This window comes from Pelmatolapia mariae, linkage group LG13, assembly GCF_036321145.2.
Source record: "Pelmatolapia mariae isolate MD_Pm_ZW linkage group LG13, Pm_UMD_F_2, whole genome shotgun sequence".
NCBI lineage: Eukaryota > Metazoa > Chordata > Actinopteri > Cichliformes > Cichlidae > Pelmatolapia > Pelmatolapia mariae.
The window spans coordinates 12,338,162-12,354,955 of NC_086238.1; the positions used below are offsets into that span (position 1 = coordinate 12,338,162).

The 16,794-nt window shown below is 41.3% G+C and overlaps 1 protein-coding gene across 2 annotated transcripts; it reads right to left on the reverse strand.

Moving 5' to 3' along the window:
* Positions 1–617: 617 nt before the first annotated feature.
* On the reverse strand, positions 618–14,822 carry ercc6 (excision repair cross-complementation group 6). 2 transcript variants are annotated; one of them, XM_063491002.1, is made up of 22 exons: positions 14,757–14,822; positions 13,969–14,174; positions 13,651–13,879; positions 13,366–13,486; positions 13,134–13,248; positions 11,795–12,509; positions 10,357–10,488; positions 9,531–9,689; positions 8,513–8,648; positions 8,113–8,283; positions 7,853–8,029; positions 6,495–6,611; positions 5,954–6,049; positions 5,053–5,271; positions 4,506–4,616; positions 3,901–4,020; positions 3,546–3,640; positions 2,916–3,061; positions 2,252–2,818; positions 1,939–2,107; positions 1,713–1,791; positions 618–1,621 (listed from the first exon to the last, which is right to left on the reverse strand). In XM_063491002.1, the coding sequence occupies exons 2-22, from the start codon at positions 14,162–14,164 to the stop codon at positions 1,175–1,177; spliced, it is 4,317 nt and encodes a 1,438-aa protein (XP_063347072.1). In that variant the 5' UTR covers positions 14,165–14,174; positions 14,757–14,822; the 3' UTR covers positions 618–1,174. The 2 variants fall into 2 exon arrangements, with proteins under 2 accessions (XP_063347072.1, XP_063347071.1); XM_063491001.1 differs by lacking the exon at positions 14,757–14,822 and adding an exon at positions 14,683–14,741.
* Positions 14,823–16,794: the final 1,972 nt, after the last annotated feature.

The window sequence follows — 16,794 nt, forward strand, 5'->3', positions numbered from 1 at the left end:
GCGTGCAGCGTTTATGTTATTAAAGGGGGAATATAATGATATTTTAGTTATTAAATGCGCGTAATTAATTTATGCACCACTGAAAATAAAGTTGTTATTATGACCTCGGTGAGGTGCGTGGAGAAAATTGAAATCAAATAACGGTTGATAACTTTATCCCAATATTTGGTCTAGACAACTCTTGACAAGAGTGCAGGCCTTAAGAGTGTGTGTGTGTCTGCGTGTGTGCTTCCTGTCAGCGCCTTTCCTCTCCATCCTCTGACGATTGCTTAAAAGACTAAATGAAATTACTCATCTCATCTCCGTAGGTCGAGACACATTTACAAATAAACTTTAACTAGTTCAGGTTTTGCAGATTTTGCATAAAACGTTTTGGCCTGCAGAATTTTTGGCCGTCGACCATTTCAGGACCCTGGTCAGCACCACAGTTAAATAAAAGGTATGTCAGCTTTTCCGTCCAATTTTGAGTTATCGTGTTATTTTAATATCCTCACATTTACCTGTGTTCTTGATTCAAAACTGTCCCACGTCTTTTGTAACCTGCAAATAGTTTGGCATATATTCATAATCATAAATCTTCCTTTACATCGGTGTATTTTTGAAATAACAAAGCCAGAAAAGCAGCCATCAGATTTATTGCATACAGTACATGCAAGATATGGGATTGCATTTATTTTTTAAATATAAAACACAGTTTTTAAAATGCCTGCAAATAACAGAGAGGCAATATTAATTTGTTTTGAAGTGACCAAAAACCTCTACAGTGTACAAGAAAGTTTATTATAAAATCTACAAAAACCTTTAGTGAGGTATAAAATGGCACCCTATTCTTAAACTTAATAGAAAGTTGGTATAATCTGACATCGCTGAGGTTTTTGAAGAAGAAAGTTTGAGAGTAAACACATATCTGAATATGATATTACACCGTTTTAGTCAAATCAAAATAAATGAATTCAAGTATCACCAGGTACAAGCAACAATGAAAAAAAGAACAGAACAACCGCCAAACTCAATCACAGAAACTACCTTCAAGACTTGCTTAACTAATTATGACTTCATTAGGTAACCCAAGACTGTACGGCAAAATGTCTTTCCTGAACGCAAGCAACAACAAGAAGGTTGCAAGACAACAACTATAAGCTTGAGCTTGAAGCGGTGTTTAAATGTTCTTCCCTCAGCGAAAGCTCTCTTTGAGTCTCCAGATGCCCTCCTGACCAGAGGTCCTATGAAAGTCACAGATACTCCTGAGTAGCTCTCTGAAGACAGGAGCCTGTTCCTGGGTCAGTCTCGGTTTGAAATACTCGAGCACTTCCTGGGTGGTGGCCTGTCCGTCCACACTCGCCTGGAAGGCTACAAAGTTGCGCAGATCCACCAACAGCTCATCGTGCTCAGTGGGCGGAGCAGCAGGAAGACTCCCTGCAGCTCCCGAGGCATCCTCCTCCTCCTCTTCTGGTTCTTCTCCCCTGGAGGGCATGCTGAGGTGATTACGGGCCTTCATCCGGGCCAGCAGAGAGGAGGATGACAGCGGGGTGGAATTCGAGTCACTTTCTGCACCCTCCCCGCTGAAATGAGCTCCCGAACCTGGTTTCTTTGACACAGACTTCTTTATAATAGCAGCATCCTAAACAAAAGAAATCAATGAATACACCCAAAATGGCATCAGAAATGAAAAAACACAGAGTAACATCTTTTAATGAGAACCTGGCCATTACCTTGCATTTGGTTGAAGTGGGAACAGACTGAACAGAAGGTGTAGCTAAGAGAGAATTCTTCTTTTGTCCAAAGCGTTTCCTGAGAAGGCAAACAAGAGAATGACTTGAATACATTTGAGAGAATGATATGTTTGTTTTAAATTAAATTAGTGAAGCTCTAAAAAAAAAAAAAAAAACAGAAAAAGAAAAAGAAAAAACCCCACAGTGTCAGTGTGAGACTACATACTTTGCAGGGGCAGGAGGAGTTCTATTGAAGCGCAGTCTGCACTGCTGCCGGGAAATTTTAAGAGCTTTAAGGGCATCTTGAGCCACCCTATTGGCTTCTGCTTCCACAAGAACATAGTCAGGATTGGAAGACTCTATGATGGTGTCATGTTGCATCACACTGTGAATACCTGAGAAACACCATGGAAAAAAAGAACAGCACATTTAAGAATAAGAAAAAGAAGCTTGCTGTTTCGCAAATCTTGTATATAAAAATGTCTGATACTGCAGACGGGACAAAACAAACAAACTAACACACAAAAAAAAAATCCTACCAGATTTCTTGAACAGCTTTGCCAAGACATAATCATCTGATTTCTTCTGGTCCTCTGCTGCATTGTCTTCGCTCTCGGATTTCTTATATGTTCTTTTCTTTACCAAATGAGAGATGCGGTGGCCTTCGAATCGAGCATCCCGGCAGCGCTTGTGTTTCTTATGTTTGCGTTTGTCCAAGTCACAGTGTTTCCTCTTCTCCCTGTGTTTCTGTGGGCTGGTCCGGGCAGAGTTTTTGTCTCTGTGCTGGTGAAAACTGGCTGAGTTTGAGGTATTTGTGTCTGGTTTGGCTGTATCACAGTCGCTGTTTTTATTTTGTCCCGCAGGCGCTATATCTACAGCATCCTGGTTGGTGCTTGGACTGTCTATCGGGACATTTTGTTTACCCTGAGAGTTTTTACTGCATGGAGAGGTACTTCGGGCCCTTAATGCAGGAGTGTGCGTGCTGTCTGTACCTGTATTAATGCAGGTTGCTGAGGAGTGTTTAGGTGCATGGCTGCTGTGATTTACTTTGTGTGATGGCTTTGGCTTTTCGGGTTTCTTGGGCGCTTTGATGTCAGAGCCTGTGCCTGTTTTTAGGGAGAAATAAACCAAATTAAATCAAATGAAATCCCTCAAGCTTATTTTAACAACCCAATAACTGGACAATTAAATGTTTCAACAGACCTGCAAAAATAGCACTTGTCTCTGTTCCCTGACCTCCATCTGGATCAGCTAGAGTAAACAGCTCATAGATGTCATTTGACTTGAAGAACCGTCGCTGTTTGGGATCCTTCAGTACTCGATTGGTTAGGAACTGTTTGAAGATTTGCCTGAATTACAGCAGATAAAATACAGAATTACATACTTGAATGCAAGCTGCCGTTTCAGCTCAGCATGCAGTCCTGATCCCCTGTCACCACAGAGTAGTTTGGCTGATGGATGAGCACATTAGTTAACCTCACCACTGTAGGTATCAAAACACAATGCCTGCAGTTTTTCCAACTTGCTTTCTGAAAGCACTTTACAGACAAAAAAACAAACAGAGCAACAGTTTAGAAGTCCTCAATTGGCCATTTAATAATGCAGGAATGCTTTTCAATTACCTAGAACCGGGACAGTGCAAGTACTAATATAGCAGTGATGTAAGCAATTAGTCACGTCATTGCCAATACTCATGAATGTGTGAAATCAACAGAAAGAAAGCTAAAACAAAAAGGCTCGGTGAGAGAAAACACAATGGCCAACAGAGGATTTTGTTTTTGCAATTGAATATTATCCTTATAAAGTGCTTAGAAAAGTAAACTGCTGTCTGACCTGTGGTAGATTTTCTCTTCAATGGTCCCAGCAGTCAGCAGTCTATAGATTGTTACTTGCTGCTTTTGACCGATCCTCCAAGCCCGTTCGCGAGCCTGCGAGCAGCATAACACATTCAGAGCAAATGATTAAACCGAACATTCAGTGAGAAAGGAGGAAAAGCGATGTTACAGAGCAGCAGGTGAACCAGGCAACAAGAAATTGGAAACGCATGAAAAGCTGGCATCCAACAAGAAAAAAAAAAACAGTAGGCAATTTAATGTGACAAATCACAACTCTAAGGAACATTAAGACTCACATGAGAAATAATTCACTGAGTCAATGTTTTTAATTATTTTACGTGTGGCTGTCTAACCTGTGTGTCAGTACTGGGGTTCCAGTCTGGGTCATAAATAATGACTCTATTGGCTCCAGTCAGATTGACTCCCAATCCTCCAACTTTAGTGGTCAACAAGAAGATAAAAATGGATTTGTCCTGAAAAAAAAAAGAAGAGAGAAGCAGAGAAAATACTGGTGATTAATGAACCCAATCTGCAATTTTATACTCTCTTTGATAATCACTTTCGGCTATAATCCCGTAAAAAAAAAAAATTTCATTAGTAAATTGTTAAAATTTAATGCAAGTAAGATAACAATCTCCTGCTCTCAAATTATTCTCAAATTAAACCCTATTTAAAGACGATAAAACAGCTTTATCTAAATGCAGTGTATGTTGATCAGATTTAGTATTAGATACAACACATTTTTAAAAAGTTTTAGTTTTAAAGAGTGCTTTAATGCTAAGTGATATTTCAACATCTTCCACACACAGAAAATTGAGCACATACACTTTGAACAACAGATTTTCATCAATTAGCGTCCCCACCTCGGGGTGAGAAGGATTCCACTGAAGCATTTGGTCCCTCAGGGCAGGATTTTCATTGGAAACACATACAGCCATTAGAGATGACTAATCCTTACCTCATTGTAGCGAGCGATGAGAGGCTGTCGGGAAGATATTGTAGTCGTGCCGTCCATTTTCAGGTACGAGTAGTTATTCTCCCTTACAAACACCTCCAAGATGTCCAGCATCTGGAAGGAGAGGGAGGATAAAGACAGCAGAAAGAGGAGATAAAGACGGGGAAAGAAGGGCTGAGGTTTGGATTATCTCTAAAAGGATTAGAGCAGATTAATATTACATGGACAGAGATACCGACAGGGAGGGTCTCAGGTTCCCTCTGAGGTATAATCTCATTGGTATTGACTGCAACAGCTGGGGCCTCCATCACATATACACACTCTCTCACTTCCTCACTTTTTCCTTCTGTCTCGCACGCTCACAGACACACTAAATTTAACAGGCTTATAGGTAGCTGGCAACACGTACAAATATATATACATGACATCACAATTTAAGATGTAAAGGAGGGAAGAATTGTCTTGGCTTTACAAAAATCTTCTGTATTTATACAAACCATTGTTAATGCGTCTTTAATACTGGTGCTTATTTCAGGAAAGTGTTCCTCACCTGTCTGGACTGAGTGAAGAGCAGGACTCTGTGGCCCTGTCTGAACCAGAGACGTAGCAGTGACTCCACAACAATCAGCTTGCCTGAGCGCTTCCAAAAGCCAAAGTGTTCCTCTTCAGTTAGCTGGTCCTCAGGGATTCCTCTCAGTATCCGGGGTCCGCCTGAGAAAAGGTCCGGGTGGTTACAGATCTTACGCAGAGCTATCAAACCTGAGAACACCTACATGAGACAAAAAGAAAAAGGAGATTCTTTCATGAACGCTGTCAGCAGAACTGATGTCAACTTTGATAAATTTACAGATTTTTACTGTGTTGCACCTTAAAAAAAATTATGTTAGTCTACAGGAATGAGTTACATAATTTATTTAAAGACAATTTAGCCAGTTTTCCTGATGAAGGCCCAGTGGTCACTGCATTAGTAATGGTGGTTAATGGACTGAGAGTGACCACTGAATACGTCTGTAAGAGCACGCATGTGTGCGTATATGCATAATCTGTGGTCACCTCTAGCTCTCCAACCACGTCCATTTGGTCAGTGGTGATAAATGGTAGTTTCTCTCTCGAGGGTCTCACTAATGTGAGAAACACAACTGTACAACCTTCTTGAATTGAACCTCTTAAACAATACCAAAGTCAAGCTATTAGGGGTTTAACATAATTTACATGGCAAAAATAATTTCAATTCCACAGATTCCACTTAAAGGTGGGGATCTTTAATTGTACGAGAGTTCATAAAAATCCACACAATGTCTCTGTGAGAGGGAGGTAAACGGAAATGCCTCTGTTAGGTGGTTAAATAATGAATGTCTTGTTCCAGGAAGTCTTCTACTTTGGCTTTTCTTATCCTCGTAAAGTGTGTGTCAACCAAACACAAAAGCAGAACACAAACTATGAAGGCTCACCTGCATGTCCCCATTTAGCATTTGGTAGACCTCTTTGGAATCTAAGAAGCTCTGATACACTTGACGCTGCTCTGCTGTCAATCTGCAAAACAGAACCTACACACAGATACAAACACACACAATAGAGGGCAGTGTAAGAGTTTATAATGAGCAGTGAACATCCACTTTAAAGCCCCTTGATGAAGTGAAGTGTTTGAGAAGAGAAATTAGAAGGAAGCGACGGCTTTTTTTGAAGCCACCGGTGTCCTGAGGGACTGACTTAATGAGCAGAAGTGGACTGAGAAGTCCACCAGCGTCAGCCGCAAGGACAGACCAGAGACCAGCCGCCTTAATGAATACCTGCTTCTTTTACTTTACTGGGACTTTATTAGCTGGTTTCACCTGACAGGGGCCATGCACATTCATCAAATACTCCTTAGATGTGGCACATAATAGTCACATCCAATCAGATAAACATCTCCCCTGTTAAGAGATGCAGGCGTTAGAGGCTGTTCAATACTTAGACAGAGCAGGGTCAAGTGTCTTAGAGTATGATGAATACCTGTTCATTTTTGTCAGGTAAGGAGAGGTTAGCCTTGACGTCTGCCTTCATTCTTCTGAGCAGGTAAGGATTTATGGTGTCCCTCAGCACACATGCGCATTTAAATGCTGTCTGGACCTTAAAAAAAAAAAAAATAAATCACACCTTTAAGGATAAACAAACTGCTTTAAAACAAAAGGAACCTTCAGGTCAGCATGCAAAGCAAACACATACACACTCCTGTCAGTGCTCATGTTTCCTAAGGCATGGCTGTTGTTTGGCCACTCATCTGCTATCTCTCATCACCTCATGTTGCTGTCCCTCTAAGCGGTACAAGCCATTCAACATTGATCTGAGTGCTGCTGGTCTCGAGGGACACAGCCTTCTTTCATCAGTGCTGCTGGCCAGTTCCAGTGGAAACAGAGGGGGAGACTGAGACACACTTGGTCCACACTAGAAGCCCCACTGCAAATGGCCTGCTAAACTGTATGTAGGGTCAGTGCTAAAAGCCAGTTAGTCTTTTAAACATTAACTCACTGGGGATCCACGGGGGGGATCAAAGACACCCTTGGCAAAGCTGGAGGGGACAATAACATGGTGGTATCTTGAGCTCAATGGGGTAAAGTGGAGAGAAAAGAAAAAACAAAAACGAGGAAGGCAGCAGATGATCCAGTGATCTCGGCGCAAGCTGTTGAGTGGATTCACATGGGGCTGCAAATGCATGCCTCAGTAATAGAGCCTATATGCACATGCTCATAAAGCCCCACCTCAAACACATATGTTTTTTTTAAACATACATCTAGTTGAACATACATGCACTTTATGTATTATCTCAGGGCCTGTTTTGCTGCTCTGAGAATTTCGAGAAGAAGATAAGGCAGCAGAGCTTTGCCCTCTCTGACCATTTAATAACATTAATAATTAGTAAAGGTTTTTATTATCGACAGCGGAAGAAGCATCAATAGCCATCTTAAATAATTAAATCTATTCAGTCAGTGAGTTATTAACGATTGGACACTAATGACAAAGGGCTACAATTTAGCTCCCCGCCTTTCTACTTTAGCCTCTCCCTCTCTCACACACTGGGGATGCACAGAAGTTTTCTTGCATGGGCCTACATTATCCTGCACTGCACCTAATGGCTTCCATCAAGCTTTCCAAAACTGTGCATACATGAATAGAAGGTATTTTCAAATTAGCATAGCCCATTTATGCTCCACCCTTATGATACAGTTACAGAAATGGTAGAGTTGTTGGATTAACTGGCTCCTGTCTGGAATGATATTACCATTACAATAACATTACTCCACTTCAAAAGAGGGAAAGGACACAGAACCAGAACTGAAATAAATTATTATTTCATAATTTTGTGTGTGTACCTGTACAGGAGATGCATTACTATATCCACCCATAGTAATTGGCACGGAGAACTGCTCCATAAAAACAGGCAATGTCCCCAGTTTGCCGGGGAACACAAAGTCAAACAGAGACCACAGCTCCTTCAAATTGTTCTGCATTGGTGAACCTGACAGGATGAACCTGTGAGGAGTGCGAAACTAGAGAAGAGAAAATTAATTAATTAATTACAACCGCATGAACTTTGCTTATGTTCATGCATGTGTCCATGCGTATATAATACCTGTTTGCAAGCAACAGTAACTCCAGCATTTGGATTCCTGATCTTATGACCCTCGTCCAATATAATGTAGTGCCAGTTGTAGAGCTGTAGGGTTTCCTGCATATTCCTCACAGCTGAATATGAAGTGATAAGGATACCATGGCATGCTGCTATTTCTGGAATGAGCTTTTCCTGCAAAGACACAAACCTTAATATTTAAACCTTAATATAAACCAGTGCAGTTATTAACCATGTCTAGTATCATATACTTCAAAGAATGTACCAAGTAGGGCATCATTATCAATGTGGCTTTAAAAAGAGGGAAAGAATGGGAGGTAAGGTCAGGAGATAATACTGTAAACAGACCTCTAGTGCCCCCCAGAGGGAAAAAAAAGATTGTATAAAACTCATGAACACCTACCTTGTTGCTAGTGAAGGACCCAGTTTCATGTAGGACTGCCACTCGGAAAAGAGGCCACCAGGTATGAAACTCCTTCACCCACTGGTGCATGACTGTAGCTGGGCACACAATGACTGTTGGACCCAGACCAGCATACCTACAGCGAAACAAACACCACAGACACGTGTTTAATCGAAAACCAGAGATTAAGATGGGTAAACAATGGAACTGTGTTCATTAAACTTTGGATAACCTGAGCAGGCTTCAGTAGCAAATCACAGCCATCATTTTTACAGTGTAAAATAAAAGGTCTTTTCCTATTAAGTAAAATAATGTATATGTGCTTAGATTGCAATGACAATATATGATGCATTCAAGGATGAGGAACAGCGCACAGTGGAATGACGCAACTACAAAGCCTTGTACTTATAATAAATCAAAGAAAGTGTGTGGAGATATCCTCAGCTCCTCTGTGAAAATCTACAAGAACTTTGCCAAACACACACACAGGCACGCACAAAAGATACACTAATGGGCTGGTATGAACCTCTGCCTAGTGGAAGCTATTGATACTGGACCATAATTGAGTTTGCAAGCAATCAATTTGTGGGCGTCTATAGTAGACAGAGTATTGACCATCAGGGAAGCTCCACCCAATAAATGTATGAGTGTTGTTCGAGGAAGTAAAACCAGATTATCAGCAGCGCTCCGTCATGTTTTTGGCGGTTGATTTGTTGTCACCCACCTGCTCTACCCCCACCTCATGAGCCTGAAATTCATTTTAAGGGTTCACGCAGACACTCACTCTAACGCATTCTCACTTTCAGCCCCCCCCCACACACACACACAGAGTGTCAGTGTTTTCTCTGATGTCCGCAGTTAAAAAAAAAGAAAAAAAAGTGAAGAGTCTGATAATTGAAACATGTTTAATAATTCAGATGAACACTCTCAAGTAGAAATCCCCCTAATCAAATATTCATACCATACAGACACACAGTCTCTGGACACAGTTTGTGTGTACGCATGTGTGTGCGCACACCTGTAGTTGGACCCTCTGGTTCTCAGTTTGCTGTAGCTCAGTCCAGCCAAAAAGCTGATGACCTGGATGGTTTTACCCAATCCCATCTCATCCCCCAAGATGCCCCCTGCCTGCTGACAGTGGAGTTCCCACATCCACCGCACACCCGTCTGCTGGTACCTGAAAAGGTCATTGACATGAATGCAAACACTTGAAACACATGGTTGTAACAGCAACCATGGACAATCCACATAAACACACATAAAGGGTTGCCAGTAATCTCATAGATCAGCTATGCTCGTCAGTGACCAGTACACGTTGCTCAAGTGTCATTAAACTACATAATCCTAGGAGCTGCAGGGGCAATGAATGATGTGAAGAGTAATGACTGCACTTGCAATCTCAAAGTCAATTTTATCACAGTGAGTATTACACTATTATTAAATCCATGCAAAAGTGCATAGTAGGTGTGACAAACATTGCAAAGGCAATATGGAGTAAAAATCACAATGAGAGTTGGGCTGGCAATCTTATCAATCACATAAAACTCAAACTGATGTTTTTCTCATAACCATTTCATAGTAGCCCACAGATTTTTTTAACAGTAACTACCAGTGAACTTCAGAAGCAGTGAACAAATAAATTTGCAAGGCTTGCTGATGAAACAATCATTATTTTTTCAGAGCAGTGACTGTGATGCAGAACAAAGTACACATATAATCTTTATGCGAAAAATGTTTTATTAGTCCTTGTTATCACTTTCTCACTTGATAAAAGTGGCTCTATGTACATGCATGGATATTTAACATAACTCATTCCCATAATCAATGTTTCGGACTGAACTTACTTGTAAAGCTTTTTCCAGAGGAAACCAGGAACTTTGAAGCCTTCGTCAAATTCTGCATCGCTGTCATCGGTTAGCTCCTCACCCCTTTCTCTCTTCTCCTCCCTTTCTCGAAGACGCTGACGCTTCCATCTCCTGTTGAGAAAATTAATATACACTGATGAAGTGTTTGCACACTGATGTGATAAAATGAATTTCTTTATTTTAGTTAGAAGCTCACAACCGCAAGGGGTAAGCTCAGTGAGCCTGGGTGCTGAGAACAAACACCTGCTTCCTCTTTTAAAAAGACTAACACACTACTTGAACAACAGTGAAGAATTCAACCTGTTTAAACTTTCAGTGATGTATGTTGTTACAGATGCAAAATGAAAACAACTAAGTGATCCAAACTAAATCAGACATTTCAAGTGAATATAGTGCAAACCTAAACAGGATAAGTGGAGACTGGATAGAAAGGTGTTCTATTTGCACCTCTCGCACTCCATGCTTTATTTGAGCATTTGTCTACACAGGTGTAAGGATAGCGAATGTTTTGAGTTGAGGGTATTTCCCTTGAGCGGTGGAACATCTACAGCAAAAAGGGAAATGTAAAAGGAAAACAGTTTTAATAGTGCAGGAGAGAGGGCAGTTAGAGGCACAGTCGTCGCACAGCAAATGAAGATTGATACAGACAATTAGTAGTGCGAGTTCCCCAGAAAGGTGTGAGGTACAGAGGATAAGAATCCATCTTCATTTGGGCCTGGTCCTGTCACCCTGCCACGAAACTGGTCCTTAAGCTAGGCCTGGGAGACCACACTCTCTAATTAAGTCAAGACTAAGCATTGGTTCAGTTAATTACACTTTTCTGCCCCCACTCCACCTCCCACCCAACTACAAATACCACCCGCTCTAATAATATCATTCCACGTATAAGCTAGTCTCACCATCCATGCCGTGTCAATGCTGTGGAATTGACATTCAGTCACTATAGTGTAGAAAAAGGACACATGCCAACACAATTTATTTGGCAGCTATAAATATGAAATCTCATTAGGGCTGCTCTTCCATTAATTTGAGCATTAGAGTGAGTGAGTGTATAAAACCATGTGCAGGAGGATAATTAGGCCAGTGTGAGAGCAGAGAGAGAAGAAGAGCAGGGAGTGAATTTGCTTAGTCAAGAAACAGCTGCCAATCTCATCTGGGATTAACTCTCTTTCTGCACTATGGAGCCAGCAGAAAAAGAGACAACTGCTTCCTCCTTAAGTAAAAGGAATAACAATAGCACACAGCACTGCCATTACAAATGTGATGCAAAGTAAAAGGAACAATCTGGTGGGTTTTTGAGCATGGCATATGCAGGCATAAGTTGCTGCTTTTGTTTTATAAAAACTCTGCACACCTTTGCACCCAACCACAGATCCAAACATGAGTTTAGAGCAATGTTAGTAGTGCATGATCGTACCTTATTCGCTGCCTATAATACTCCACATCTCCATCATCTTTGTATTTTTTCGGTTTTCCCTTGTCATCATCCTCTTCATCTGTACTTTCAGGGTGGTATTCTTCCTCACTGTCACTTTTCTTTACTTTTTTCCTCCCTTTTCCTTCGGTTTTTCTCTGGTATGGTTTCAAATCATACTCTTCATCATCATCATCTCCAAAGCCCTCCTCCATGGCTTCTCTCTCCTCTTGGTCAGGATCTATTCCTTCGTCACTGGGGAGGTACTCTGACCCCTCGCTGTCTGTCTCCTCTCCTTCAGTGTGACGTTTTCTCCGTTGCTTTTGGAGCTGTGGCTCAGCCTTGGGTCGGGCCTTAGGATGGGCCTTTAAAGCAGTTATCTGGAGCTTTCGCATGCGCTTACGCAGTTTTTTATCCTTGGAAGATGAAACCGTTCTTTTGGTTTTCTCTCTTAAATCTCCACCGGTTCGAACCCCAGAGCTTTTCTTCTTCTTAAGGAGAGGGACTCTCTTCCTCTCAGTAGCCAACTTGGCCTGGTCTGCCAGGTACTGGTCAAAAGCAGAGTTCTCCGCAAGCATCAGTTTTCGTGGCTCCTTCTTTACCTCCTTCTGTTGGATTCGGGTTCCAAAAGGAGTCATGTGACCTTTCCGGATAAGCTCTTCCCATTCGGTCTCCTGAGATGGCATGAGCATGCTGCCCAACGTGGATGGTCCTGCTTCTGGTACAACACACACAAATACAGATTCAGAGATTTTCTTCACTCCCAGAATCAACATGAATGCCTACAGGAAAACTCTTAAGGATTCAGAAGGGTCTATTTATGTTTTAGAGAAGGAAATACTTCGGCTAGTGTGCAGGAAGTATGTGACTGCAGGTTAAATATGCACCGAATAACTCACGGAGCAGTCATGGAATATACTGAGAGCATAACCTTTATTAAAGCTGAGGACAAGTGTAGTTATGGGTTCTTTTTCAGAGTACATGAAAATATTTCTTGCTAGCTTGAATTTTAGGTGTGAAATACATATTATGTGTATTGTTATGTGTATTGCACAATATTATGTGTGAAAACAGACTTGTGTAGCAACAAACAATACAAGAGGAGAGTTGTCACACCTATTTAAGCCTGTGTCAGAAGTGAAATCTGCTGAAGGCAGAAAACAAATGGACACCCTGCTATTCTAAACAGCCATTAATGCACAGTAAATTTCCTTCATCAACCTAATATGGACCATAATCAGTGAATGCTACAAATTAGGCATCTTGGTCGCCACAAAAATTGCTTCCATCCACTGATCAGTGGTTAATGTTTCCAGCCAGTACACTAAAAACAACACGTTACCTTCCTCTCCATCATCTTCTGCCAAAAACTCAAATTCCACCCTTTGAGTGTCCTCTCCTCCCAGAATGGCTTGAAGTCGCTTCTGTTTGGCTCTTACTTTCTTCAGCTGTTTCTCCTGTATGACAAGTTTTTTCATCACCACAATCACACCATTATTATTATTATGTTATTACACCATCATCATATAAACCAGATTACTTTATTTTAAAACGTTACACATGTAGTATTTTACCTTATTTTCTTTCTGTCTTTTCACAGACTCAATCTTCCTACTGATGTCTTTACTGGAGGCTGCGTAAGGAGAAAGCTGCTCAATAATCTTGTTGATATGTTTTAAAGATGCTGTAACAGACCTGCAACACACATGATTAAAAGGAGAAGACTTATTAGTCCCTTGACGTTTTGCTACTTGTTCATAAAAAAATGTTTTACTTTATAGCATCTCAACACAGTAATATGATTACTTCAATACAACACACACACCATTTGCGTTTTGTTTTTTTAAAAATTCCTGTACCTGACATCATCCAACACAGACTGATACTCCTTCTCGGCTTCAGCTTTAACAGCAGCCTGACTGGCCTCCTGGATCGCCTCGTCCACTTGCTGCAAAACACCTTGTTCAAGTATGTGCTGGTCATACACAGCCACACCAAGACCTTGGAGCTCATCAGCTCCCGAACTGGCAGAAGCTGCTTGGATGCGCTGTCGGTCAATCTGCAGCAAGGCTCCAGACCTTTTCCCAGCTAAATGCACCAAAGATAACACATGAAATGATTTTATAAGGATATAATGACATTCTCCATCTCCTCTCTCAACATGCTGCACAGCTCACCGCTGTTGCCCTCCCCAGGTCCAGTGTTGGCAGGATAGGCTGCAGCAGCCTCCGGGGCCTGACTGCTTTCAGGGAAAGTACAGACTGCTGAGCCGCCTGTAGCTCCATCCTCCTCCGTCCCTCCCGGGGTGAGGGCCGCACTAGCCGGACTAGAAAGAGAGGAGGGCACCTGGTCCTCTGTACCGTCTACAGGCATAGTGAAGCAGCTGCCAGAAGTGTCAAACAGATGTCAAACAAGTCATTTAAGCCATTGTCTCGTCTAAGCTGTTAAAGAACTGCTTTAAATAGAGAAATAAAACTAAACAGTTATTGCTTGTCGTCTTTTTATTGCGTCCAAAAAGGCTACGTTAACTCTGAACGGTATTATGTAACGATCGGAATCAAAACCTAGCTTATATCCATGGTTACTAACGATTAACGGAAGGGTCTTTTAAACTAATTATGTGAATGTGGAGGCTCGTAATGGGAAGAAATGAATGTAAATAACACCCATTTAAGTTAAACAATGTACCACATTAGCGGTTAGACGCTGAGTTATAGGACAGGCATAAAACTGAAAGAAACGTTAAAGTCTCTCACAACCTATTGTTTACGTGGCTAGGCTAACCTGCTAAGCTAACAGTGAGCCGAACATCATCAGCTGTTCAGCTTCAACAAACAGAGGACGTTCAAAGGACCAAACATGTTCAGATATGTTCCTACTACAGCACCCACTGTTTCTCGCTGTTTGAGTAAAATCTGGTCCATTAAGCCCAGCGTCAAAGCGACAGTGACAATGAGATACTCACAAAACGTGCAGTTATACAACATCACTGGCTCGCTTTATGTCATATTGCTCACCAGCCTCTTCCTGGTTTCCGGTGCTAGAAGGCATCCGTTCAATGATTAACTTGCTGAACAGCGCCCTCTGCTGGTTGACAGCAGCAGAGAACATTGCACTCTAGATGGCGCCACAAAACCACTTATTTTTGCCTTAACATTGGAGAAACTGAACCACATTGTCAAAAACAACGCTTTGCGTTTTTAGGGAACTACTTAGACACTTCAGTCATTATTAATATGCAGGAATGTGACAAATTAAAGGAAAATGCCGAGAAGATTGAAGATCTGGTGGGTCTGCTACCTGCTTTGCAGGCATTTTTTGTTTTGTCTCCTTAGAGGGAAGGATCACTGCAGATCAGCACAGAAGTTATGATCTTTATCTTGTGACAAAATTCTTTTTTGCACTAATGGCAGAGGATGACAATGATCCCATTTACAGGCACAAAGGAGTGAACGTGAATCATACACTATGACCCTGACAGTCATCAGACCTTGGCTTAACTGAACAGTGATTGTTGATTTTGGATAAACATGTTAGGCAGAACTCTTTATCACTAAAATTAAAACACCAAATTAGGGCATTTTCTTTGGAGAGTAGATTTCTTGGGATTTGTAGAGTCACACAGAAACTTTTCTGGTGGCTCGTGGGGCTCCCACATGTTACTAAGACACTATATATTATGTTTTTCCTCTAATTTGCCAAGTGTCTGTGATTTTTTTCTGAGTTTTGGAAAGCCAACATTTCATGGATGAGGAGCTCCAAGTATTTGCCTCTGAGAGGAAGTTTATTTCCACTTTCATGCAAAAATAAATGAAGGGCTTAATTAAAATTTCCTTTCCGTCTTGCACTGTAGTGCATGAGCAGCAGTCAGTAATCTTTCCAAACAGTGTTATCTGTGTAAGCAAACATATCTATATAGGGATGAATATTGCTGTCACCCTTGGCTTGTGAATGTAGGAAAATGGAGACATTTGCCTGTTTTATTTGCTTAACCTGTAAATGTGGGTCACCTTCAGGGTAACCTCTCCAGAGATGGGGATTTGAACTAAAAGAAAAGTGTGCTGCAGCAAAACCTTGTAGTTTAATTAGTAGAAGACCTGCAGAGTGTAGAGCTGTGATCAGGTAGCTCAGAGCCACAGTGTTTTCCTTGTTTTTTTCTTTTTTCTCAGGGTAGTGTATATAAGGGGCCCGCATACAGGAGTCAAGAAGGGTTAAATAAACTATCGAGCTGCTTATAAATCATCATAGGTGGCAAATAAACTGATGCATTCACACGATGAGCTGCAGAGAGGAATGCAAACCTCTATCTTCCCCTTCCATCGCTCACGTATTTCACCAGTACTTGCCAGCCTTTATCAAGAGAAGGAGGAGATAATATTTAGTACACAGCTGTGCTTTTATGTGCATTATAATGTAGGGAAAGTTCAATTGGTTAAATTTAACTGATAGACCATGTCAAGCTCACAGGTAGCAAACTGTTTATCTTAAATGCATGCAGTTGTAATAAATCCCACTTCTTTGTATGCACAGAGTAGATTGTAGATTTATAAGGCGTATGAGGGTTGGGTGCAAATCTCCCAGGGTGCTGTTAACACTGCTGCTCTGAGCTACTTTGCATCCTGACAGTAGAATAACACAGGGGGCAAGATTTACAGGCAGTGTTATAGGTTTGAATTTATATGTGTGAAAATCGGGGTGGTCCTTGCTTTTTATGGATTTTGTGTCAAAATACTGTATATGTTGATACATGCTCCAGTATGAAGTTGTGTTTCATCTGCTGTCGCTGGCACACTGTCCTCCTCGCTTTCAGTAACGGTAACCTTTATTATCGTTCTGGGACCAGACGAATTTCTTGAGAATGAAATCACTTTACAAGAATTTGCTGAGGCAGCTGGAGAGACAATCAAGGCAGTTCCTTGTGTTCATTATCTTTGTTTATACAGTATTCTTCTCATGAATCCAACAGTTCTCATAGGTGTGCAGAATATGTTTTTCTCCTCATT